Genomic DNA, 25,322 nt, shown 5'->3' on the forward strand with positions numbered 1-25,322 from the left:
TATTATCTTGGAGTCTGAATACAGGTGAAAGGAGACAATATTTAAACAGCATTTTTAATTCAGTTTTTATTAGTTGAAAAAAGATGTGCTTAGCCTGCCTATAATGTTATTATAACCGCATATTTACCCTCATGCTGCTCAGTTGGGAAGCAGTGACACTCAAGTGTCAAATGCGTGGCATTCGTGGAATTTAAACCCATGTCTGCATCAAAAGATGTTTCGGCATTTTGCTGGTGTTTCCACCCTTACAGACATGACAAGCATCACTGATGTAATCTTTTTTTTGTGAAATGAAATCACACTTTGGACAGTTTTTTCCTCTCTGCCATGACTCCATTTTGTTGCAAGTGTCCAGTAGACGCATAAGTTTGACATCATTGTTTACAATGTGCAATTATAAGAAAAACATTGATAAAAGGAACTGATAAGCTCGGAGCCATGTGATTCTGATGGATCAGAGGATTTGGAACCAGTTCTCAACTGTAACTGGTTCTCCATTTACATCCCTAGTTACAGAGAGTTAAGCGAGTACTGTCCAGATCCAGCCTTGTTTTCGTGAAGCATCGTCAAACTCACAGTGGTGGCCTGACACGGTAGTGGCTAATGCCCCAGCCGATGCTGACTAAAATTACATCAGTTAAAAAAAAGTACAGACTTGGTGCTGCTCCCTCTGGAGCTACAAAAGGCTTTATGCAACTTTTTTCACATATCATCATTGAAAACACACCAAGCAGCATCATATAAATACATATAATTACATTTTCTGCTGCCAGAAGGCGTGCTCATGTGTTTCAGGTAGAAAGAAAGTCTTTGTAACAAAGTCAACATGTCACAGCAGTCACAGGTCTCTATTTACCGCTTGGCTGCAGGTATTCTCTGGCCGCAAGTTGCCGCTAAAAGTTAAACTGTCCCCAACTTTTAGTTTGGTCGCACTTTGCTGCAGAATGAAACTGCCGCAGCTCAACCACCGCATCTTTCCAGAGACATTGCATGGCAGCTCACGGCAGGCTACACTTTCCCACTGCTAAGTGTGTTTTCAAGTCCTCCTGTAAGGCCCAAATTCATGTGAGGTTTACTGTTACCTGTTTCAGTAGTCGTATTTCAAATGATAGACGTAGGATTTAGGATTAAAGTACACTGTGGAAATCCTGTGTGATCCATTTTGGGCTCCATCATTGAAAATATAAACCAAATTACAATAAAGTTCAAAAGAATATCATACTGAACTACTTCAACAAGGACCTTTAAAGGTTTGGAACTCAGCTCTCTGTATTTTTCTGATGGAGCCATAAAGAAATCTGATTTGCGCTGTTGCCCTATTTCCTAATTTTTTCCTAGGTAAAAGTTGAGTGAGTTGAGACATGTTTGACAGGGGTTTGCAGATTAAAAAAAACATGCAGCTGTCAGTTTTAGTGTGTTTCTGCTGCATGCTGTTTTTGCCCTGAGTGACGTGTGTCAGCGTAATGCTGTCACCTCATAAATCTCCCTCAGTAGGAAGATGACAGTGAATGATCAGGATCAACTTAGCCTTACCAAGAAGCATCAAGCTCTCTCACGCTACAGCATTCACTTTTCTGTGAGGGATACTCTACTCAATTGTAGACATGCAACAGACATAATGTTTCATCAGTGCTCCCTACTAATGGTATTGTTTTCATTATTACAACCAGACCAGGACAGTTGTTGCATGACGTTTACTAAAAGTCTGAACAAAATGCATCGTCTCGCTCTGATTGAATGCAAAATACTGTATGCTTTAGATTTACAGATGACAAAACATTTTTGCTGTATCATTCCCCACATAGCCATCAGTCAGACAAAGGACATTCTTTCCGTTAACCTCCAGCCTCTGCTGTATGAAAGATCAGCTGTCAGTGAGTGATGGAGATGAAGTTTCCCTCAGACTGTTCTCTGTATGTGAGGTTTTCCAGCCACACCAGATGGACTATGACTTTCTGTTCCCCATAAATCAGCTTGTATCGTTTCGTCATGGCACCAGTTCAGAGGGAAGATGGATGACTGATACAAGTGTCAGTTGACCTTAGTTAATAGTCACAGTGAAGGATAAGCAGAACGGAGAAGTGCACTAGAACTGTTATGGACCCAGAGTGTGCGTGAGCGTTGCAGTGCCTTCATGTGCCGTCTCAACCCAATTGTCAGAATAAATGTGTGCATTACACGTTCCTGCAAACCATGAATATGTTATATTTCCACATTATTAGGTAACAGATACGTTGAAACTTTAAATTTAAACCAAGCTGTGGTTGATATGTGATTAGGTACAGGCACAAAACCCACTTGGTTGGGAAAATGTTGGTTTAAAATACCTCATTTTGGGGGCACAATCCCAGCAGGAAAAGCAGCAGTGCCTCAGTAAAACCAAGCACTGTCTGTGCCATTATCCTGGTAGAAAACGCAGCAATGTCTCGGTAAAAAACAACTGCTTTTCGTAGCACTATCCCAGTCTGAAAAGTGGCAATGGGTTGCTAAAAACACCCACATTTGGGTTCTACAGAGCTGCAGGAAACACAGCCATGACTCACGAAATCACAACCAGTTTCGTTGTCTTTTGGTCGGAAACAATGGGCTGCAACATCTTTGCATTGTCCATATTGTTTCCCTGTTACGACCAAAAATCTCATCAACACACCAAATTTGGAAGAACAACATCCAACCTTGGGAACTAGACCCATCCGAGGAGCACATGTACGCATTATTACTGTGCACAACTCAGACCCCAGACTCAGCCATAGCATGCGGTCCCAGCGGAGCCTTGTCTGTCTGTGTGTCAGTGTTTGAGAGGCAGGAGGGGAGAGAGGTACGGTCCTTGAGCTCCTCATATCTGTCAGATAAATTAGTCAAACATGCCTCAGTCCACTGGGACGCCTCAGCCTGCATAAGCACTCAGCCGTGACAGACATACACTGACTGAAGTAAAGAAACATACATGCATGTAAATTTAGGTGTGTAAATCACTATTGTAGTTTATATATCCTTGATGTTCTTTATTTGTTGCTTGCCATTGTCTGGCTGGCGCTTTTTTGTGGTGACACCTATGTGCCATGGGAATTTCAAAATAAAGGTCTATCTTAAAGATGATGATATGCATTGATGTTTATACATTGTGTCGATGATATTGGATTGTTGATCACTGAATTTATACACCAATTAGACTAATGGATCTTTACACCCTTATAGGGCTGCCCCTGACTAAGAATTATCCTAGTCGACCAATAGTCGTCATTTAGGGCCATTAGTCGACTAGTCGCCTGTATGTTTCCAACAGTATTTTAGCTATTATAGTATATATTTTGGGTGCGACAATACGATGGTTTGAGTTCAAGGTGTGAGAAAGAATAGTGTCAGTAACATTGTTAACATTGTGCTACATTACAGAGAAAGACAAATGATCAACTTTCCCATATTTATCAAACTGAATATTTACAGAAGAAAGGAAAGATATCTGTCGGCTGTGATTGGTTTATAACGTGACTCCTGTCTGACTGCTGAGCGTGGCCACTTCCTGTGTCTGTCCTTTCAAATTAAATTCCCACAGATCCAGTTATATCAGTTTTGATTTATGTTGACAAGATGCAGCTCCTCATAGAGTTTCACTTTTTTTTTTCTTTTTTTTTTTCTGAGACTAAGCGACCAATGAAATCTTGCCGACTAATGACCTTTCTGGTCGACAAACCTTTGGTCGAGTACTGGGGGCAGCCTTACACCCACATGTGCAGATGGACACACACAAATACGCATGCAAAGTTACCCACACCTTTACCTTTTATGTCCCCCATAAGGCCCCATGTAAGTCTTACTATGCACTACAGTATATATATGTACTCCTCCATTTATTATGCATAGAGTGTGAAAAGGATTATGGCAAGTGGGAATAGCTTTACTCCCACTCACTACACTGCATCTGAAGTGTTTGCTTCAAAGGCCTGAATTAACACTGTATCTACGCATCTGGCATCAACTCAAACATAAACACACCTGCCATCCTTTAGGCTTGTTGACCAGAGTTTTGACACTGAGTTTGAAATTCCTTGCTTGAGAAGCTTATGACCTCAGAAAGTCCCCTAAAGATGTAAGACAGAGAGAAATGGTCTTGCCAGATCTTGAAAGGGGCCTGTTTGGGCCCACAGAGATGGACGTCCTGCGGTGAGGAGAACATTCTTAGCTGGATTAGAGGCATGTTTGTTTACTGTGGTAGATGTGCTGCTCCATAACGAAGAAGGAGAGGAGAGTATTAAGAAAGGATGAGGAAACTGTACCAACAGTTTATGCAACATTCATAAGCTATAAAAAAAAATGGCTTGGAAGCGGCGGTGTACAGTATTGTATCAAAGGGCTGAATATTCAACCTGACGTGGGCAGAATCCTGCAGCAAACAAGACTATGGGGGAATTTTTAAAAATGCTTTTCTGACTGGAGCTTAGAGTATCTTGTGCATCAAAAACATATTGAGCAAAAAAAAGCTGCTGCAACTTTAAATGTCCGCCGCCTTTATTATTCTGCTTTGCATTTTTATTTCCATGGCTCTTCTCAGCAGTGAACATGAAGGAAATAAAGCTGGTAGCTCTGAGCTTACGCAACAGAGAGATGCTCATCCTGCTAAAAATATCAGTGCTTATCTGTGTCAAGTATGGCTTTAAAAATTGATGATGCAGTTGGAATAAATTTTGATTTCTGATAAATAGTACTCCATATAGAGTAGTGCTCTTGGCTAACAGAGCTTTCTGTTTGGACCATCACAGCACAGCATACTGTGTCTTAAACACTCAGACAGTGCTGTCTTATTGTATTATTGTTAACAGAGGTCAGATGAAACACGATGTCTCTCTCTTCAGAAAGCTATGAATAGAAAATCTTTTGTTTGCTGCAGTTGCTGCTCTTTTGTGTTTGTGCAAAAAGGCTGCAACTAACAGTTCTTTCCATTATCAATTTATCTGCCGGTTATTTTCATGACTAATTGTTTAATCTATAAAATGACAAAAGATTGTGAAAAATTCTCATCTCAACTTCCCAGGGCCCAAAGTGACTTCTTCAAATTGCTTTTGTCAGACCAACAGTCTAAAACCCATTAAAGGGTTATCATGAACGACAAAGAAAGCAGCAGCTTATCACATTTATAAGTTGGCACCAACAAACGTCAGATATTTTTGCTTAAAAAAAAACGACATTGATATTAAAATAGTTAAGGATTCATTTTCTTTCAGTCAACTAACTGGTTAATCGACTAGTATTTGCAGCTTTATTGTGCGGTTTTAGTCTTTGTCATTTCTTGTGGGTGGGTATTTCTGTGGTATAGATGTATTTTTGGCCGCTGATAAATTATTATTATCTTTAATCTTAATTAACTGTTAACAGCAATATGCCTGTATTGTAGGGGAGTATTTCTGGACTTCCTTGTGTTTTGGCCATGGACTGCAGAAAAATAATGGACATAGTCCCCATGTCGTCTCCCATTGGCTTGTCAGCTCCAGTTTTGAAGCTTTGAGCTTTTGAGCCATTGCCATTTTTGATTTGTGGAACAAGAAATGACCATCTTTTATGCTGCCTGTTCTGCCTCAACGTTCTGTATAAAAGGTATGATCACAGGGTGGGGGACAGAGTTGTCTTGCCTTTGAGCCAGCAGCCGAGGTAGTAACAGCACTGAATGGATGTCTGTGTGACAGGGACAGCCGACAGAACAGAACTGTAGATGGAATGGGTGTAATGTTGACGATGTGTTATGTGTGTGACTCACAGCTGGACCTTTGAACAGAGCTAGAAGCAGTTAGGAGCTAACTCGAAGAAGAACAGCAACCAAAACATGTCCATGAACTGGGGAGCTCCTTGCCCTCTGCACAGAAGTCTAAATTAGCCATCATATAACAGACAGTAAATGATTGTATTGCCATGTTATGCCTTTGTAGTTGTTTATATATTGTTATATGTCACACTAGAGGCCGACACTGTTGTGTTACATGTCATGCTCGTCACACCTCTTTTGCTCTTGGGATGTCAGCTTGCTATAGAAAATCACACACTGAGGCAGCAATATGCCGCTGTTGTTTGGGTCTGTGTAGAAAAGCATAGGCAGCATAAAGAAGCAACTTCTTACCAGTCCTATATCATGATCTGTGAGTAAAAGGGCTCATATTTGGACAAGAGGGTGGAGCTGTGGCAAGAGGTGGATTTTACTGAGAGCTCACAGACAGCCTGTTACTCAAAGTGGCCACGCCCTTAATTATGCATTATTTTAAGTCTTAAGTACAGTTGTCATGAACAGGGAAACTAGACCAAAACTGTATTTTCACCAGGCTGTAAACATGTTGTAAAGTTGGGCATTGGAACATGGAGGTCTATAGAGATTTACTCTGTTTCGGAGCCAGCCTCAAGTGGCCTTTAGAGGAACTGCAGATTATTGAGCCTCAGAGATTGCCAGATTTCCAAGAGGAGTTCATCATGATTTTCCTGACAGGTGCACACATAAAAACACAACACTGAAGATTGAGTGCCCCCTAAGAAAAACAGATCAGTACAACTGAAAATGACAAGTCATTCTCCACTCCTCGGCTCCTCCATCATAAATATTTAACACATACATACATTGTAAATGAGGGGAAAAAAACAAGCCCTCTTCTCACTGGCTCTGCACAACCCCTCCAAAACTAGCACACCACCCCCATCTTTTATGCACTTGTAGGCACACTCACATACACACACATGCTATCGTTCCCTGCTGAGTGCACTCGCTGTTGAGAGAAATGTTGCTGCAAGCCTGGGGTGACCAGCATCTCCTTTCCCTCTTTATGAAGACTTTTGTTGGGAAATTGCAGTTGTGATTTTGTTAGGGGGGAGTGGGCACGGGAGACTTTGTGTGAGGTCCCAGGCTGCAAGTTTCCTGAGCAAGAAAAGACAAGAGTTGCACGGTCACCCTCTGCCAAAAATACAAACAGTGCCTCCTTTTCTCCTGCTCCTCTTCCTTCTTTCTTTCTTTCCTCCACCCTCTCCCTCTCTCTCTACTCGCTTGTCTTTTCAGTACCAGTGAGAGGGACGGTTTATCTCACCATTGTTCAGCTGGTATTGGTGAGAGTAAACTGGCTGGCAGCAGTGGGAGGAGGTGTGTTGGTGTGTGTGGCCAGGGAAGCCACTCCCCCTCTGAGCTGATTCCAGTCATCACAGCGATAATGAAGTGCACACGACGCTGCCTGCCCGCCCGCCTGCCAGTGTGACATACTGTCACCGTTCTGGAGGACACGCACACATATTCACACACACTCGCAGTCACTCACTGACAGGACACACAGCCTGCCTCCTCACACATGCACACACACGGTCACTCACTCACTCACACAGTCCCGGAGAGGAGTAAAAGAAAAGAAGAGCAGTAGAAGGGAGGAATAAGAAGAATTTTATGTTTTTATCTCTGTGTGACTGACCGGCGCTGGTTTTTCAGTGCTGAGCAGAGACCCAGACACTCAAACACACACTCACCTCTCCCCCGCAGCCACGGATTCTTGGATTAGTCCGCCCCGGTGTGGAGAGTGGGAGTCGCGGAGCGGACCAACATGGGGAACCAGGCGGGGAGACAGGAGGAAACAGAGTCAGGTCTGCTTCTGTTGTATGGCGGTTTGCCTCAGCATCTCTCTTTGTCTGTGTCTGTTGATGTAAAAGGGCAAAGACATACATTTGGTAAATACAATAGGTGTGAGTCATGTCAAGTCTGAGTGCATCTCTTGACACGACAAGTCCTGACTAATGAGTACTGACTATGATGCGCACCAACAGAGCGCTGACTGATGAGTACTGATTAATATATCCTGGAGTTATAGACGTTGTTTAAACAGGTTTCAAGTTCTGCTCTGTTCTTGTGCCATTATTTAACGTGAGCGTATTCTCACTTTCCGTGCGTGTAATTACTGATCTCTTGTGTTGTGTTTCTGTATTGAGTCAGTACAGGTTTGTGTGTGTAAATGCGTTTGCACCTGCGTGTAGATATCGGGAGTCGGGCGGGGGGGAACGTGCTGAGTGAGATTTGCTTGACAGTAAGCATGAGGGGAGCTGCCAGATGAGATGGTATCATCAGTCTCACGCTCACATCCCTCCGCTGCCCCGAGCTCACTGCGCCTCAGTAAGATTTCCATTTCAAAGTCCCTCTGAACTGCACTCAGCAGCAACTCCAGGCTCATCCAAAGACAACGAAGCTCTGCCACGTCTGTAACCTCTCTGAATTACTTCAACAAAACCACCATTTGCATGGTGTGAGGCAGATAAGCAATATTGTCCATGAATATCACGATAACGATATTACTTGTAATAAATAAACAGATATTGGAGTGTACTCAGTTCTGCCTCATACTGCTGAAATACAACAACATATTTCCAACATTCTTTTACAGTTAAAACGCCTTATAGTGATCAATCCTTGGATAAAAAGCTTTGGACAGAATCAATCTTATACAAATTCTAGGAATGTAACGATACTAAAAACTCAGAGTACAACATTATCATAATGAAAAGTCCACAATAAACAATAATTATCTCACTATTTAAAAAGATGACTCAAAAAGAATAAATGATAAATCTGATGTGCTACTATCATTGTGCCCCCTGCAGTTCAGAGATACAATCAGGGCATGACAATCAGCTTTAAAAAATATGAATGAATAATTACAAAAGACATTTAGTGTAGCTGTAATTGACTTATTTTACAAAGTCTCGAAAAAGACACTGAAGTTCAAAGCTGGATTACAAAACTTCTGAAAGGAATAGGATCACATAAAAGGCCTCTTTGAAACAACATGATGGCTAACGTTAACTTCTAGGCGAAAACAAACCCCAGTAAGTTTCTCACATGCAACGTTCCATAGATATTTAATGTTAGTAATATTATGTCATACACCACATCGTCGACCCCAAAGTTAGCCTTTGTAGTGTCCAGAATGTTCGATTTTTCTCATCAGTCCTGTTTAATGCTTAGCAATGAGACAGACGTACATAGCATCCCAGTCCCATGATGATTTTTATCACCATATCGCAAAATATGATATACTGTTACAAATACTGTTTAAATATTTGCCTATAGTAATCTACATGACAACATGAGAAAAAAAAAGTACTTTATTTTTGCTTTGTCTTGCGATAACAAGCTAGCTACCCGAGGCTGCGGCTGCTCCATGCACACTGAAATAACGATGGGAGGGAAAAAAGTTATGTTTTTCTCAATGAAAAACGTACTGTCTTCGAAGCATATGACAAACTGCCAAAAACAAGCCAATGAGATGCAGCAGTGAAACTTGGTGTTACTCAGGCTACCTTGTGTAGCACTCAAAATGCAAGGAACAGTCATGGCTGCTGGTGATGTAGACAGGAAAGGAATGTGCACATATAAAGCACCTGTAGTTGAAGCTCGTGAAATAGACTGATGGGCGGCTGTGGCTCAGAGGTAGAGTGGGTCGGCGAAGATCAGCGGTTCAATCCCTGGCTCCTACAGCCTACATGTCAAAGTATCCTTGAGCAAGATACTGAACCCCTGATGCTCCTGATGGCTCCATTGGTGTGTGAGTGTGTTAAAAGGTGGCACCTTGTATGGTAGCTTCAGCCTCCAGTGTATGAATGTGTGTGAATGGGTGAATGTGACTCGTAGTGTAAACGCTTTGAGTGGTCAGATGACTAGAAAGGTGCTGTACAAGTGCAAGTCCATTTATATAATAGTGGCTTTCACTGTATCGACCAAATTAAACTTTGAACTGAACACAAAAAAGGCACCAATAAAGAAAAAGTATGATAGTTAGATTTTAAAGTGCAGTTTTCCACTAATACTCTCTTTTAACTAACTCAAAAAATTACAACATCGCAGTCTTTCAAAATGTGTTTATCACGCTAACTGACTTTGCGATGACGATACAAAGGCAAGATATCGTGAAGTTGTGTTGTCACGATACTGGAATTTCTAACTTTGATATGATTCTTTCAATATCACAGGGAAAATTTACATTGAGGGCGAACAATTAAAATTTTTAGCACAAGATAAAGATAACAAGGCTATAACGCAATGACGTCAATGACGATTATTTTTAGTAAGTAGCAGAGACCAGCAGAATGACTGTAGAGAGCATTAACAATAAGAGAGATTGTCAACACACAGCTGTTACCAGTGTATCGGTACTGTTGAAAATGAGTATTAAAACTGGGTCAAATATTTGGAATTGAAATATTTTTGACAACACTATTGTGCAGCCATAATTTGCATCTTAATATGTGTACTTGTGTATGTGTGTGGAGCCTCCTCATATTTGTACACATATCTACATTCACACATACACACACACAGCTTCATCATATTTTATGCTGCTATGTGATTTATGTTTGCATGTTTTCATCCCAACAGAAATAGACACTGAATAGACCAGAGCCAGGTGGCTTGCTAGGGCAACAGGCACGGACACACACACACACACACACACACACACAGTACAGAGAAGTATTTTGTCAGAGGTGGGTGTTGTTAAGCTGCATCACTTCATAGCAGTAGCGAGTGTTGCTTGAAGATAGAGCACAGTAGGCTCAGATTGTAAGGCAGTGGTAGCAAGCTGCTGCATGCTTGAAAAGATTAGCTCCCTGTTTCTTCTCCATGCACACACACACACATGCAGTATACAGTGCACAGTTAATACATGATACGCAAAACAAAAGATTGTTGAGTGTTTAGTCAAAAAGTTGGAACAAAGAACACCAATATTGCCTCTTAATTCTTTTGCCTTGTCTTAAATCTCACAAATTGTCAGTTACTCAGCAAAACTGGGCTACTTGTTGATGAATGTTATTCTCAGTACAAAGTAATTTTGAGAATGTAATCAGAGGTGGGGAACTTGAATCAAGACTTGACTTCGGTCTGACTCGAGTCACAAATTTGATGACTCAAGATTTGTTTGAATAACTATGATAAAAGACTTGACTTGGTGTTCATGCCTTAAGTCCTGAGTTAGACTTGAAAGGGTTAGTTTCACTTCATCACTTGACTTTTGTCATTAAATATTTGCATTTTCTTGTTATTGAGAGGTTTGATTTTTGAAACATTATTGGGTGATTTCTTGCAAACCTGGCAACCTACTGGGATGCTGCAGACCAGCAGAGGCCAATACATGGGAGAGCTGCCATAGAGGGGGCTAGTCCAAAAATAATATTATTTGGATTCAAAGATTAGCCAACGTTGTCGATGATGGTAGTGAGAAGAGCTCACAAACTGGTGACACAACCGCCACAGTATCCAACTTCACATGTCACTAAAACTGACTTACACCAGCATTACACCAAATGACTTTTCAAGCACTTTCAGGGTCACAGACAAATTTACAGTGAAACCACTTTTGCTTCTGGAATCTCTTGTCTATGCCAGGCTTGAGATGCTCTCTCGTAGGGGACTTGGCTCAGATTAATCTGGTCCCATTTGATTAGACCTTCCGCATGGAAGACTTGTGCTCTATCACAAGTTTTCCATCAGTTGTGGCACATGCACATGATCCTTATCATTTGGGCTGTCTTAAGTCAGTTGATTTCTTGTCGTAGCATTCTAACAAAATCAGACATGTTTAATATTATTGGAAATTTTTAGTCTTGGCTCATGCAGATAATGGAGTTCAATGACGTGAACATTATCACCAACCAATAGGCGCACTCTCTGCAGCTCCAAACAAGAAGTACCAAACCAGGTAGATAGAAAACATGCAGGGGACTCCATGTAGGGGCAAGAACGTGAACAAGTTTCTGTTCTCTTGGACTGTGGAAAAGGAGGAGAAACTGGTGGAGTTATGGAGTGAACAGAAGTCTGTGTTTAATTTGGCATCTCTCTGATCCCCCAGCTGGCACTTATTTTAGTGAGAAATCCTAATTTTTGAAATGGTTAGCATCTCATTCCCACAATCTCCTCCCAATAAAACAGCTCAGGTAATCAGCAGGGGCTGGTTGCAAGTTAAGGCGACAAAATCCAAAAAGTTTTTGGAGCAAGAAGAGAAGGCGACAAAATCCAAAAAGTTTCTGGAGCAAGATTGGAAATGATCTCCTAAGGATTTTAGGTGTAGTTTTTTAAATGCCGACCCTGCAAAATCCCCAGCCTTTGCAGGGAGAGGGTGTCAGACTCTTTTAAAAGTCTCTTCAAAGTCCTCTAGTGTAGGGTAGGCATTAGTCTTAACTCTGATTGTTATGGCAGTATGTGTAAGTATGTGGGGTTGCAAATTAAATGAGTCAGAGTAAAATGTTTGCTCAGCCAGTGAAAGAGTACGCCATCACAGTCATACTCTGTGTAATCAATCACGCTCTGCAGGCTATGAGAAGTATTTAAACTCAGTACAGCACTCTGTAATCCTCGGCCCATCTTCCCACATGAACCTCCATTATGAAATGAAGCACTCAGCAATATTATTAATTGACTGGTGTATTATTATTATGAATTAGCACTCTCCATTTTCTCAAATGAGCCTCTAAAGTAAATGAGAATTGATCATCAAATGGCTTGATTTTTCATTCTGCCTGCTCATGACAGGAAGTTATAGATCCTAGAGAGCTAAGACCAAGGACGCACAGAAGCCCTTGATTTTATTTTTCACAAAAATAATAATAAGCATACAGACTTCTAAACCTTTAATTCAATTAGGGTTCATTATCTCTTATCTCTATACAACTCTTTACATAAGCTTTGCTTGCACCCAGACGGTGAAACTGCCAGCTGAGGCTCGTCAGACTGTGAGTTTGGAAGGTAGAATAACAGTTCTGGTGCTGGAAGTAGGGAAAGAAATGTGGGAGCAGGAGGAACTTGTTCAGATTTGATTGATGGTGTTATCTCAGAAGTGGCAGGCTAAGGAGTGAGCTGTCTGCTGCAGTGATAAGGAGGTCGTTATCAGAACCAAATTACACTGAAGGCTACTACACCAAGCCTTCCTGTCTCCTTACTGGCTCAGCAGGAGAGGAGCCAAGACCATCGCCTGCAGTCAGCATGTTGTTGATGAATTGTCAGTAATATATTGTCCAATAACAGTGGGTCTATTTTCAGGGCTGCAGCTCAGTCATTTGTACCCATTTGGGCACAGGATCAAAGAAAACATGTTTGTGTAGTGAGGTAAAATGGGTTGTCGTGACGTTCTCATGGTCAAAAATGGGAAATTTCTCCCACTTGTGCTTCCTCCAGAAGTTTGACTGGGATGCTTGAAGGTAGCTGTAATGTTTGAAGATGCTGCCAAAAGCACAGTGTTTTTTTTTAAAAAGTGGGGGATGTTATCGAAGAAGCAGTTAGTATGTTGTCATTGGAATAATAATGATGTTTCTGTCCACACTGCGGCAAAGCAACATTGCGTTTTTATTTTTTATTGGTGCTGGTTCAGAAAGCCAGCAAAGCTCAGACATCTAGCATAAACATGTCTTACGTTTTAATACATAATTGTGTGATTAAATGTTGACTTTTTGTTACCTTTTTATAACTATTTTAAGTCTGGAAAAAAAATTATGAATAGGGTTTTTCCATTGGCAATTTTGTCTGCACGAGTCAAACCATGCAGCGTTGATTTGTTCTTCCATTATCAGTGTAAATGTGCTGAGGTGTGCCTGAGATGGACCGTCTCCAGAGGTGGGGTGAAGGTGTGCCTGAGCCCACTAAGCAGGTAGCAGCAACATCTTGCCCACCGCAGCCAACCCCCTACAATACCCTTCTCTGCCTCAAACAAGCTTGTGTGTGTTGAGACTCATGTCTGTGCAGGAGACCAGAGAGAAAGACATTTTTAAAAGTCTCTTTGTGTTCAGCTCTCAGTGTTTTGGTTGCATCTAACTGAATACCTTTGCTTTGGAGTTCAGCTTTCAGCTTTGTCCAAGTTGTATTAAGTTACTGCTGATGAAAACTCAACATTTCCTTATTTTGCTGCCTCACAATTCAATTCAATTCCAACCCACAGCCATTTACTGCATGTCATCCCCACTCTCTCTTTCCAGCAAAATAATGTGTGTGGTTTTTTTTAGCTGCTTTCAAATGTCATTGACTAAAGACAAATCAGTTAAAGACACACCTCCAAGCACACAGCACTTTTGTAATGAAGATGCAAATCCCTGTCGTGCTGGGCTGACACACCTATTCAAACCAAGTCAAGCAAAGCCAGCACACCTGTATGGAAAAGCCCTTTAATAATTTACTTCCACTGAATAAGTTTGTGGTTTAGATGTTTTTTAAAGCCCTTACCCAGTCATGGCAAACACACACAGGTGTTTTTTTACTCCGTTATTGAGCTCCCCTCAGAACCTTCTGTATGTGTGACTTGATTGACATCTCCCAGACTTTCCTGTCAGCTTTGTTGTCAGGACGGGAGAACTAATGCCTCTGTCACTCTAATTAGAGCATGGAGTTTGGTGACTTCACAGAATTCCCTTCATAGCTCTGGCTGACAACAACGTATTCAGAGGTCTAATCAAGTAGAATAACTGAAAACTCGTGTCTGCACGTGCATAGTCTTCAAAGGTGATCTATTTTATCTTGATTTTATTGACCTGCTGACTAGCCCAGATGAGTGCCACTTCAGGGGCCACTAGGCAACAACCTCAGCCAGTTGAGACAGGAAACTGTCGGCATTGGAAGCTTTGTGACATAGTGAGATTTTGCGGGATTTATGACACAGCTACGTAAAATGTTTGCTAACTAAAAACACGTGTGCTTTGAAGGCAGTTTTTTTTTTATCGATATCTGCTTGCTCACCCAGAGAGAGGGCCACTTCAGTGCCACTTGCACTGCGTGAACTTGCACAACACTGATGGAGAACAAGTCACCAACCGCACTGCTTGAGATTTCTCCTAAGAATGTTGCCACAGACACCCATCTCATACTGCAAATGCAAGAGCTTTCACCAGTGGGCCACAGGCTCAGTCACCACCGTGATACGCCATGTGGTGATAGATAGTGACCTAAAATAAATAATATCTTCAAGGTCATTACTTTAAGGCAGTTTTCATCCTTACACACATAAACAGTGCTCAGCTTGGCCTCCTCTCAGATAAGCAGTAACATATCTCAGTTTTTGCTTACTGCTGCCATTAGACAATTATATCACAGCATTGAAAATAACCCTGAGTAGCCCCCCCCCATACTGATGTTAGAGTACAGCTGAGATGTTCCTATAAGACACTTCTCATACTGATACTAAATGCTTATCTGTCTGCTGTAACGTCTGGTGAGGCACTGATACACTGTGGCTGCCTGATGGGTATCGCTCCCATGCAGAGCAGACTCCAAAATCACCACAAGCAACAGGACAGGTTATTGTGCTATCTCAACACAATATCAGAGCGAATTGACGTAGACCAGGGATTCAACATGAGGAAGCAAGTTTGTCCAACCTCTGATAGCTGGGGCATCATGAGGAAGTTACACCGGTCATACTTTCCATGGCAGTTAGCAGTTGGTACAGTAAACACAGGGCTTTGTGTTTGCAGAGGGAGGTGTGTGCTGTTTAAATGTCCTGTTTAACTGGAGACTATAACCTGGACATCAAAGTTGGTACATTATTGCCTTCAGGCCTGGGCTTATAAAGATCAAAATATGTAGCAGAGCCTCTCTGAATGCGTGTATAAAATTGTCATCCTAAAAACACTTGGATTGGATCTGACATGTTAACCACTAAGCCCGTGATTGTGTGTTCAATCATGCATACCAAATCAACCTGATATGGTTTGTCAATCTGTCAGCAGCTGGCTCTGGGAACAGTAATCCTGTGGATGCAGGTTCTGCTGTCTGCTATAGAGCACTGTTTGTGTCTTGAGAACAGCAACACAAAGAAACATCAGATCACTCTCACTTTCTGAGAGTGAAGTTGGGAACACTGGGTGTCATCTTGTTGATTATGTGTCTTTGTACAGTCAGTCCAGAAAGTGGCACAGTGGAATTCATTAGCACGTCCTCGCAAAAAAGTGGCGTTGGAAGCTCAGTGATGTTGTGACTTCTTGCAGGTTGTATGACACAGCTAATGTGATAACTTTGTTGATCCTCTTCAATATACGGATCGTCAAGATGGCGGGAATTTCCATGTTAAAATTCCCCACCACATTTTTTGCCCTAGAGGGCTGAAATTAAGCATGGAGGTTGGAGCTATTGCAAATTCATGCTTGTTCTCAAAGTGTCAGTGTCAGCCATGCCATGTTTGCAAAGACAGAAAGTTGCTTCATTTTGGTTGCCGGTTGTGTCCTGTACACAACCGGCAAACAAAAACAATCCCAAATAGGTCATTTTGTATTCTTTTCTACAACAAAATGGCTGAAAATGGCATGCTGGGATCGTTCGGCTGACGGTGGGCAGATGAAATATTTTAACAGATAGCCCGGGGTTAGGTACCAAACTTGGACCGAATTACATTGGTACTGTAAGTTACTGATTCATGTTAAATATATCTGTGCCAAATGTCAGTGCCTTATGCTGGATTTCCACTGGATGTGTGTCCGTTGCGGAACAGCAGCATTGGTTATCCGCTGCGTGCTCCGCCGTCCGTCAATACCCACCGCCGGCTGCGTTTACTGTGCGGAGTGGTGCAGCTCTGCCGGAAGACATCTCAATGCACTGCCATGATTAATATCTCCTCGTCCATGGTGTCAACGGGGTGAAATGACGTCTAAAAACCTCTGAACTGTTGACTTCAGGCCTGCCTCTGCCCATTATGTAGTTTTCAAGGTGTAGTGCAGGGAAATATGATTCGCTGTGAACACTGTGTATTTTATTTTGAAAATTAACTGGATGTTTTATTTTGTTTCTGTGCACGACTTCCTGCCCCGCACGATCTGCTCTGTGCTGAATTGCTGCGTAGCGCTCCGGCGTCCGGCAAAAATAGAAGTCCTGCGTATCTGTTGCGGAGGGCTCCGGAGTGCTGGAGCTGAGACGGAGCCGGAACGCAGCACAGCCGCAGCCGGTGGAAACACACACATTGACTAGAATTGAATCCTATCGGCTCCGTTGCCATGCTGGAGCGGAGACGCAACCAACATGCATCTGGTGGAAATAGGCTGTTAGAGTGCATCTGGGTGAAAACTACAGGCTTAGACAAGAGGCAGAAGTGCCGAAAAGTGTTCCGAAGCCTAGAAGCTGGCCATGAAGCTCTGAGGCCAGCAACGGAGCTTCATTGAGCTGCCAGATTCAACTTCAGACAGAGGGCGGCATGGTCCCACAGCCGGGAGGCTGGCCGCAGAGCTCCATGGCTGCTATACATCGGCTGCTACATTGGCTGCTTTGTCAGCTTCCCACGGAGCCAAAAGTATAAGCGCAGTGCAAATCAGCCATGATGTTTTTGCTGTCTACTCTATCTTCTTTTCTATATTATTCTAGTAATAGCCTACTATCACTGCTAGATGGGCAGACAGACACACATAGACACAGAGACAGAAGAGTAGCTTTATGTGTGATTAGAAAAGAGCAGAGGAGAATAATTGCTCCTTACTTTACTACATCACCCCTCCAGCTTGTTCAAAAACTACATTTTTTGTTATTAAAAGTTAAGAACAGAATAAAGGTACCATTGGGTACTGATTTCCAAGCACTGGTATCAGTAAAGGTTCAAATGTGAATGGGGCTCAATCCTGGCTTTGAAGCAATGCATGAATTCACTTTGCCTTTTCTAAAATGTTGCTTTTCTAAACGCTGGTGAGACTGAGCCCTTCTGTAATATCGGTTGCTTCTCTGTTGTTTATGTTTTAAGCTGTGGTCAGTGAAAAGGGAGCCACAGTACCTAAATGTTGCTTGAGATTAGAGGCTGATGTTGTCTGTTCTTTCGCAAAAACCCCTATTTGCAGCTTAATCTTTCCATAGAATAGGTTTCTTAAAATCCTTTTTGTGGTCAATCCAGGAAAGTAGATCACAGCTTAATACATCTTAAGTCTTGTAACATTTATTCCAAAGGTAAAGGGCCTAAAATGGAAATCATCAGAAGTTTAAAACTAAGTTTAGCAATACAACCTGTTACCCATCACACACGCTGATCCTGTAAACCTACAATCATGTAAAATGGCATATTATTATTCCTTCAGTGAGTCCTGTGTTAAACTGTTTTCCATTTGGAGCATGAAGAAATTCTCCCTCCCAGTTGGCCGGCTCACGGTCCACGCTATTGGATGTCTCTGTAGGGTATTGGCTCCATAAGTAGTGTAAAGCGGAGTGGATCAGCATAAGGATGCTGTGTTAAAAGTCATCCCATGAAGGCCAGTTAAAATGATTCAATCAAAATGATTAAAGGAGCCAAAGAACCCGGGCCAAGTGGCCCTCTGTGGCTTGCCAGCTCTCATGCTGCACTTTCATGCCGTGCTGCAGAGGAAACACAGAGCTGTTCACTTTTCAGGCTGATACAAGCATCTCAGCTTAAACACACAGTTCTTCACAGTCCTGCATGCTGACTGTTTTTGAAAAGGCAGGGTGCAAGGTTTGCCTGGTCAGTTGTAGGTACGATTGATTAGCATGCCGCCTGCTGACAAGAGAGGCACAGCAAAGACCTTAAATATAATTGTGTGTTTCTGCACATCAGTCAGTCTGCATTAATCTGTCAGTCTTCAGTCTTTTACTCATTTTTTTCCAAACATTTTCTATGATTTGATAAATTTTTATTATTTTCTTCTGGTGGTCGAGTAATCCCAAAAGAAGAAATATCACCTTAGCCACTGGGGCTGGGACGATATGCTTATTAAATACTATCAACATACTTGGATGCTAATTTGATATGTATTGTGATTTTCAAGTATCGCTACTCAATATTACAATTTATTGCAATATTTGTTTATTTTTTTAACACAAGACCATGTGGAAAAGTTGAGTCATACACTTCCAGAGACTGTATGTCATGAGACATATTTCGAAAAATACACGTCTGGCAGTCCTTCTTTTGTTTTTTTGATGTTTTACAATTTTTTCACTCTTTCTGTCAATTACACACAGGTCCGAACACACACATGCACAAACAGGACCTATACATGTACTAAGTGGAGAGATGTCAGAGTGAGGGGGCTGCCTTGGTCAGGCGCCCCGAGTGGTTGGGGGTGTTCGGTGCCTTGCTTAAGGGCACCTCGGCAGTGCCCAGGAGGTGAACTGACACCTTTCCAGCCACCAGTCCACGCTCCATATTTGGTCCGGACAGGCGACCCTCCGGTTTCCAACCCAAGTCCCTATGGACTGAGCTACTGCCGCCCCCTCAGCAGTATTTGGTACTTCTGCTTAGAAACGTTGCAAGGAAAATGTACATGTACATTTGAATATTTAAGAAATATATATTTTTAAGTTAACTTAGCTACTCCTGCTCATCAAGCTAGTGTCATAAAAAATAATAAATAAGAAAATAGAATTAAAAAATAATTAATAATAAACATGAATCTCGGACCGTTCGCTATTTTCTGCTTTCTCACTTCCACGCTGTTTTTCTTAAAACGGAAATGGTGTCATGTTACTAATAGATTACAGCAACAAAAGTGGTTCTTTCTACCTCTGCATCAACTGAAATGAATGAACACTTAAATGAATGGATTTTTTCCAACCCATACTGAGCATATTTCCCGGTCTCCGGTTGTGTATCCTGCATACCAGCTGCTGAAACAGCAAACCATCTCCTGACTCCCATTATTTATTTTGTTCTTTTGAACATAAACTTGTTTTCTTTATGCAGCGAAGGTTTTGCAGTGATATGTTTACATATAGAATAGTTTGAATAGAGCTCACCGTGTTATCAAATGATATCAGACAGTAGCACCTCCATTTAGCTGATGGCAGAAAGAAAGATCTGTTGCAGTAAGAAAAAGCTGGACACAAAGGTATACAACCAGCTCAGACCTGTTTCATGTTATTGGTTAAAAAAATTGCCAAAAACTGTGATAAAATATATTCAGTTTTATGGGTGTGAAAGTCACGGCATGTTGACTTATTTTCTTCTAATGAGTCTCAAATATTTAACCAAAGGTTTGTTTTATTTTGGAATTTGTCTTACCCCAAGTGCAAACAGCCAATCAGAGACAGGTGTTAGACTGTTGTCTGCAGCTTTATGATGTAGTTAAGTATATCAGGTGTACACAGCTTTGTGTTTGGCATTGCTGTAGGGAGCTTCTGCAGTTTTGTGTTATCTATTTGCTTGTTTATTTATCACCTTTCTTATGATGTCAGGTCCTAGACCGGAAGCCGAGTCAGAGAATCCAGCTGCTTTTTGGAAATATCGTGTAGGATGTTTCCATGCTGGATACACAAAGCATGTTCTACATGTGTAGCTTGGTTTGCAGTCGTTTATAGAACCTTAGTGCAATGAACAAACACTTTAATCCTCAACAAGTGTCATGGTTTTCAGCAGCACATTTGTGATGCAGCTTACCATCCAGGCTAATCTCTGCTCAGTCACTGTGGCAGTCATGGAGCCTCGCTTCTGTCTATCCTCCACTCCAGTAAGAGGAAAGGAATGCCTGTGAGTCTGACTGATGGGCGCCTGTTGACCTATTTCATGCCCTGACAGTTGGACAACAGGAAGGCCAGACACACAGGCCGTGTTCTGTGTCTCTCCTCTTCACTTCCACCTAACTAAAAAACTGCACACCACATTTCCTGGAACACAGAGGGGAAGACAGAGGAGTGGCAGGGAGAGATTCCCATCCGAAGCTTTGTTTGTGATGATGACGAAGCCAGTGCGTCATTTCAGGTGCCAACTCTCTGACACTTGACCACCTGCACTCATTAATTCATCATGACTCCTCACCCGGGACCCCTCCTGTTCTGTAAATTGAAGACTGTGTGCACTTTGCTCACAGTGCACTCTGTCACCTCTTGGCTGGCAGTCAGGCTGGCCGCAGTTAACTGGCTGGTGCTGGACGGCATCCAGCCACACGGCTCCTGCTGTGATTTGAAAGCTTATCTTCATTAGAGAGAAAGAAGCCAGCACTGTGCATTACTGTGATCAGGGAGCTGACTTCCCATGGAATAACTGCATGCCTTTGGATTACTGGAAGTCAGTCTGCGTAATTCATTTGGATAATTAGTTAATGTAAACAACACAGTCATTTAATACGCTCAGTCTCCTCAGACGGGTCTATTGAAGTTGGCAGCAAGTCTGTTTTTAGCTACTGTCTAAACACAAAGGCTGGGTATCAGTACTTGATAACTTCAAGGTATTCACTAAAAATAATCCAGTTTCAACTTCTGCAGTCAAACGATACCTGCATTCAATCCTTGTGGTTGCCAGATCTAGAAATGAAGCATTCTTTGATTTAATGCGGCACGTGATTGGCCTATTGCCACAGCAGCTATAATTCCAATCTCGGAACCCATCGGCTTTAGGTTCGACAACAGTAAGCCTTTGAGGGCGAGGACCAATATTTCTGGCTGATCCGGTATAGCCAGCGAATATCCAAGCCAAGACTTGGTATGTTTTTTGATAAAGCTAATATAAAGCTAAATCATCATTACACGAGGGCTGATGGGTTCCCAGATTAAATTTTGGCAAATGCGCTCCACTCCATACAGACTGTTAACCTGCTGTTCAAACATGATTGGTCAGTACCACTCAGATGACGAAAGAAGTAGAAATGGAAACCAAAACACTATAGATACCAAAATCTTGTTTCATCACCCACAGATTCTGCAGTCTGTGGTGTGGAAGTTGAGCATGGTGTATTTGAGGGAATTGGCAGACCAGTGTGGCGAGATGTCACCAAATTGTACCTGTAGCAGAAAAAAAGGAGTGTCTATCTGCAGCTTTTTGGCTATTTACACCCATCCCTCAACACGTTATTATGGATCCCATTGTGTACTGCGATTGGTTAGTACTCGTCATGTTGACATTCCAGGGTCAGGAATGGTTAGGATTAGGGCACAGGCATCACGGTTAAAGCTAGTACTAGCCAAAAAGTGAAAAATTTCTAAGATAAACTCAGGAACATACTGCCAAAAAGCCAGGTGACATAGTTTAAAGAGCGACGCAGTCCATGGAGGGAGGAAGATGTGATGGATGAATGGGTCGAGCACAGGACTTTTACACAGGAGACTGGGGTTTGTGTTCCGAGTCATTCATTCATTCATTCATTCATCTTCTAACCGCTTCATCCTCTTGAGGGTCGCGGGGGGGCTTGAGCCTATCCCAGCTGACATCGGGCGAGAGGCAGGGTACACCCTGGACAGGTCGCCAGACTATCGCAGGGCTGACACATAGAGACAAACAACCATTCACGCTCACATTCACACCTACGGACAATTTAGAGTTATCAATTTACGTAGTCCCCAAATCTGCATGTCTTTGGACTGTGGGAGGAAGCCGGAGTGCCCGGAGAGAACCCACGCTGACACGGGGAGAACATGCAAACTCCACACAAAAGGGCTCCCACGCCCGGGATCGAACCGGCAACCCTCTTGCTGTGAGGCGAGAGTGCTAACCACCACACCACCGTGCCGCCCTGTCCCGAGTCAGTATTCGCTTATTATTTTTAGACTTAATTGACCTTTTGTCTTCAGTTTTTAGGATGTATAAATACACACTGTGTGCATTAACTTTTGCAGAATATTTGAATAGACCTGTTCGTGATAACCTCATATTTCAACATTGCTCAATGCACAGGAATATATACCCAGATGTGAATAGCCACATTGGATATTTATACACCAGGTGCTAATTGCATTGTTGGCTATGAACATCTGGATTTAGGAAGTATCTGCCAAAATAAAAGGTATTGAATGAAGTACTCCATTGGTATTGTTATCACATGAAGAGTACTAGCATTGTCATATTTTTAAACGATACCCAGTCCTACTAGACACTGTCATTGTTCATGAGAAAATTCCTCATCTAGAACAATTGACTACGCCTATAGTGTAAGCAATGAAGGAAGAAGAAGTACAAAACACATCATCTGACAATGTTCTCTCTCACTGGGGATTTTTTTTCACTTTCTTCAGAAGTGATGTTTGGCAGTATTTGCACTTTGCTATCAATAAGAGCTAGACTCCTTCGACTGCATGAGGATTTATTCCCCGCTAGAGGAGGAAAGCTTCTCGGTGAGCCAGTTAACTGTCCATTGCACTTCTTTTCACAGATTTAGTGTTTCTTAGAGGAAGCTATAAATGGTCCTGGACCTGAGCCATAAGGAAATGTAGTTCCTGTGCCCTCTTGGACACACACACACAAAATTCTCTTAATAAAACCAAAGCAATTTTAAGATGTTTGCATCCCAATTACTACCAAACAGTTGTTTAAAAAAAAATCCATCCTTTCATCCTTCATGGCTTTAACGATACCAAAAAGTCACAGTTCGGTGCAGCAAAAAAACAACAACAACAAATGCATAAAGGCATACTTCTTGTGATTTATTTTGAACAGACAGTAGTGCAAGTGTAAAAGACGGACACAATCTTCCTGCTGGGGACCAAGGTAACATTTTTCCTACTAGAAGCATCTGTAGACTATTGTCATTATAAAAATGAGAAACATTTGAACCCCAAAAGACAGCAGGTCACAACAGGCTATACAACTAAGAAACATCTCTTATGATATAAAACTAAAAATACCAAAATATATCTGTTATTGATAAAATAAAACTTTGGCATGAAGAGTTTCACTTAGTTCTAGCTTGGCTATATTCAGAGCACCCAAACATTGATCATTCTGGTGAATGTGCATTGGGATATCGAATGTATTTCCATTCACAGACTCTACAAAGATGAGCAATGTCAACACACCACTCTTGTCTTTTGACTGGGAACCCGCAGACGGGTCCTTCAGCTCCATTGTTTAATTTGCACTCGGCATAGTGTGACTGACTCACACTGCAGTCTCCTTATTGTGCTGACCTTAGCACCTGCTGCTAACAGCTTATGGCTCAAAGTTTCTGGGGCTGAACCTGAGCTTGTGAACTTTGGTTCCACATGCATCAATCTATACTGTGTATTCTGTATGCACCAGACTGTGAGTCGCCTTGCCATCCATCTATCATCCCCTTACCTGGGGCAGGGTCGCAGGGGCAGCAGGCTTAACAAGGTATCCCAGATGTCCCTCTCCCCAGCTACGTTTTCCAGCTCCCTTCTGGGTGACCTTGAGATGTTCCCAAGCCAGATGAGATATATAATCCCTCCAGCATGTTCTGGTTCTGCCCCGGGGCTTCCTGCCAGTTGGACGTGCCCAGAAAACCTCCAATGGCAGGCGACCAGGAGGCATCTTGATTAGATGCCTGAACCACCTCAGCTGGCCCCATTCGATGAGAAGGCTCTAATCCGAGTTCCCTCTGGATGTCCGAGCTCCTATCTATCTCTCAGGCTTATCCCAGTCACCCTACAGAGGAAAGTCATTTAGGCTTTTCATATCTGCAATCTCATTCTTTTGGTCACCATCCAAAACTCATGACCTAAAGGGGAAGGGGGGCAGAATGTAGATTGACTGGTAAATGTACAAAATTTCCACACCCATAACTTTGATGTAGTGTGTGAACAACTTTGATGTAGTGTGTGATAACAGCTTAAAGGCCCAAATCGACTGAAAGCGATAACTGGTGTGCCTCACTTGACACGCATCATTTGAGGCTCCTATGGCGCACTGCAGGCATCAGATTTGAAATGCAGACAACACCAAAGAACCTCAGCGATTTTGTAAGGGTTCATATCCACACAGGGTATAAAGCCTGCAACTCCCCACCAGTCGGTTAGAACTGAAGAAGCCTCTTAGACGAGATGTGTAACATCTTTAAGAAACTCCATGACCTGGATGACTGAGAATCTTCACCAATGTGGTGGCTATTTATATGTAGGCTGGCAAAACTTCAATAAAATTTTGTCCTCTGTGGATAAAATCCTTACTTTTTTATTCCGTTAGCTCTCTCCGAACAGGTACTGCAGCTGCAGGATAAAAAAAGCTTTACTCGATGAGTCCTCATTGACGATCCAAAATCGTAACAAGTTCGAAGTAGGGGCGTCGAAGCAGTTTGTCCTGCCTCTTAATGCTTTTGATTCGTGTTTGGCAATTTAATACAATAGGTGCCCTTTAACAGGTGCGGGTCAGATGCTTTTGGTGCGTTTTGGCCTTGAAAATTCGTCCAAAATACTCTATGGCTGTGTTATTAACTGGTCGTTTCTTTGCTCTTTTGTCTTAATTGTGTTTGGCTTAGTTGTATGGTGAAGAAATTGTTGGAAAACATTAGGCAGGCAATGTAATTTACAGCAGTGCTACACGCTAATGCACTTATCCACATTCTGTCCTGGGAGTCTTTTGAAGGTGGCCACTGAACAGCTTGACTTGAGCAGTTGGAGGTTAATTGCCTCTTTCAGGGACATCTCAGCTATAGTGTCTGAGGAAGGGAAGCACTTCTGTTAGTCTCCCTTT

General features: G+C 42.3%; 1 protein-coding gene across 3 annotated transcripts in view; it reads left to right on the top strand.

Annotated features, from left to right (window-relative positions):
- Window positions 1-25,322, top strand: part of specc1 (sperm antigen with calponin homology and coiled-coil domains 1) — a 151,817-nt gene that overhangs the window by 40,154 nt on the left and 86,341 nt on the right. Inside the window, exon 1 of one of the 3 annotated variants that reach the window (XM_049592037.1) lies at window positions 7,171-7,599. The exons of the other annotated variants lie outside the window; for them this stretch is intronic. Within the exon in view, the coding sequence (XP_049447994.1) occupies window positions 7,560-7,599 (40 nt within the window). The 5' untranslated portion in view covers window positions 7,171-7,559. Of the gene's footprint in view, window positions 1-7,170; window positions 7,600-25,322 lie in introns of those variants that run through there. 3 annotated transcript variants of the gene reach the window in all.

The sequence above is a fragment of the Epinephelus fuscoguttatus genome, linkage group LG12, assembly GCF_011397635.1.
Source record: "Epinephelus fuscoguttatus linkage group LG12, E.fuscoguttatus.final_Chr_v1".
Lineage (NCBI taxonomy): Eukaryota > Metazoa > Chordata > Actinopteri > Perciformes > Serranidae > Epinephelus > Epinephelus fuscoguttatus.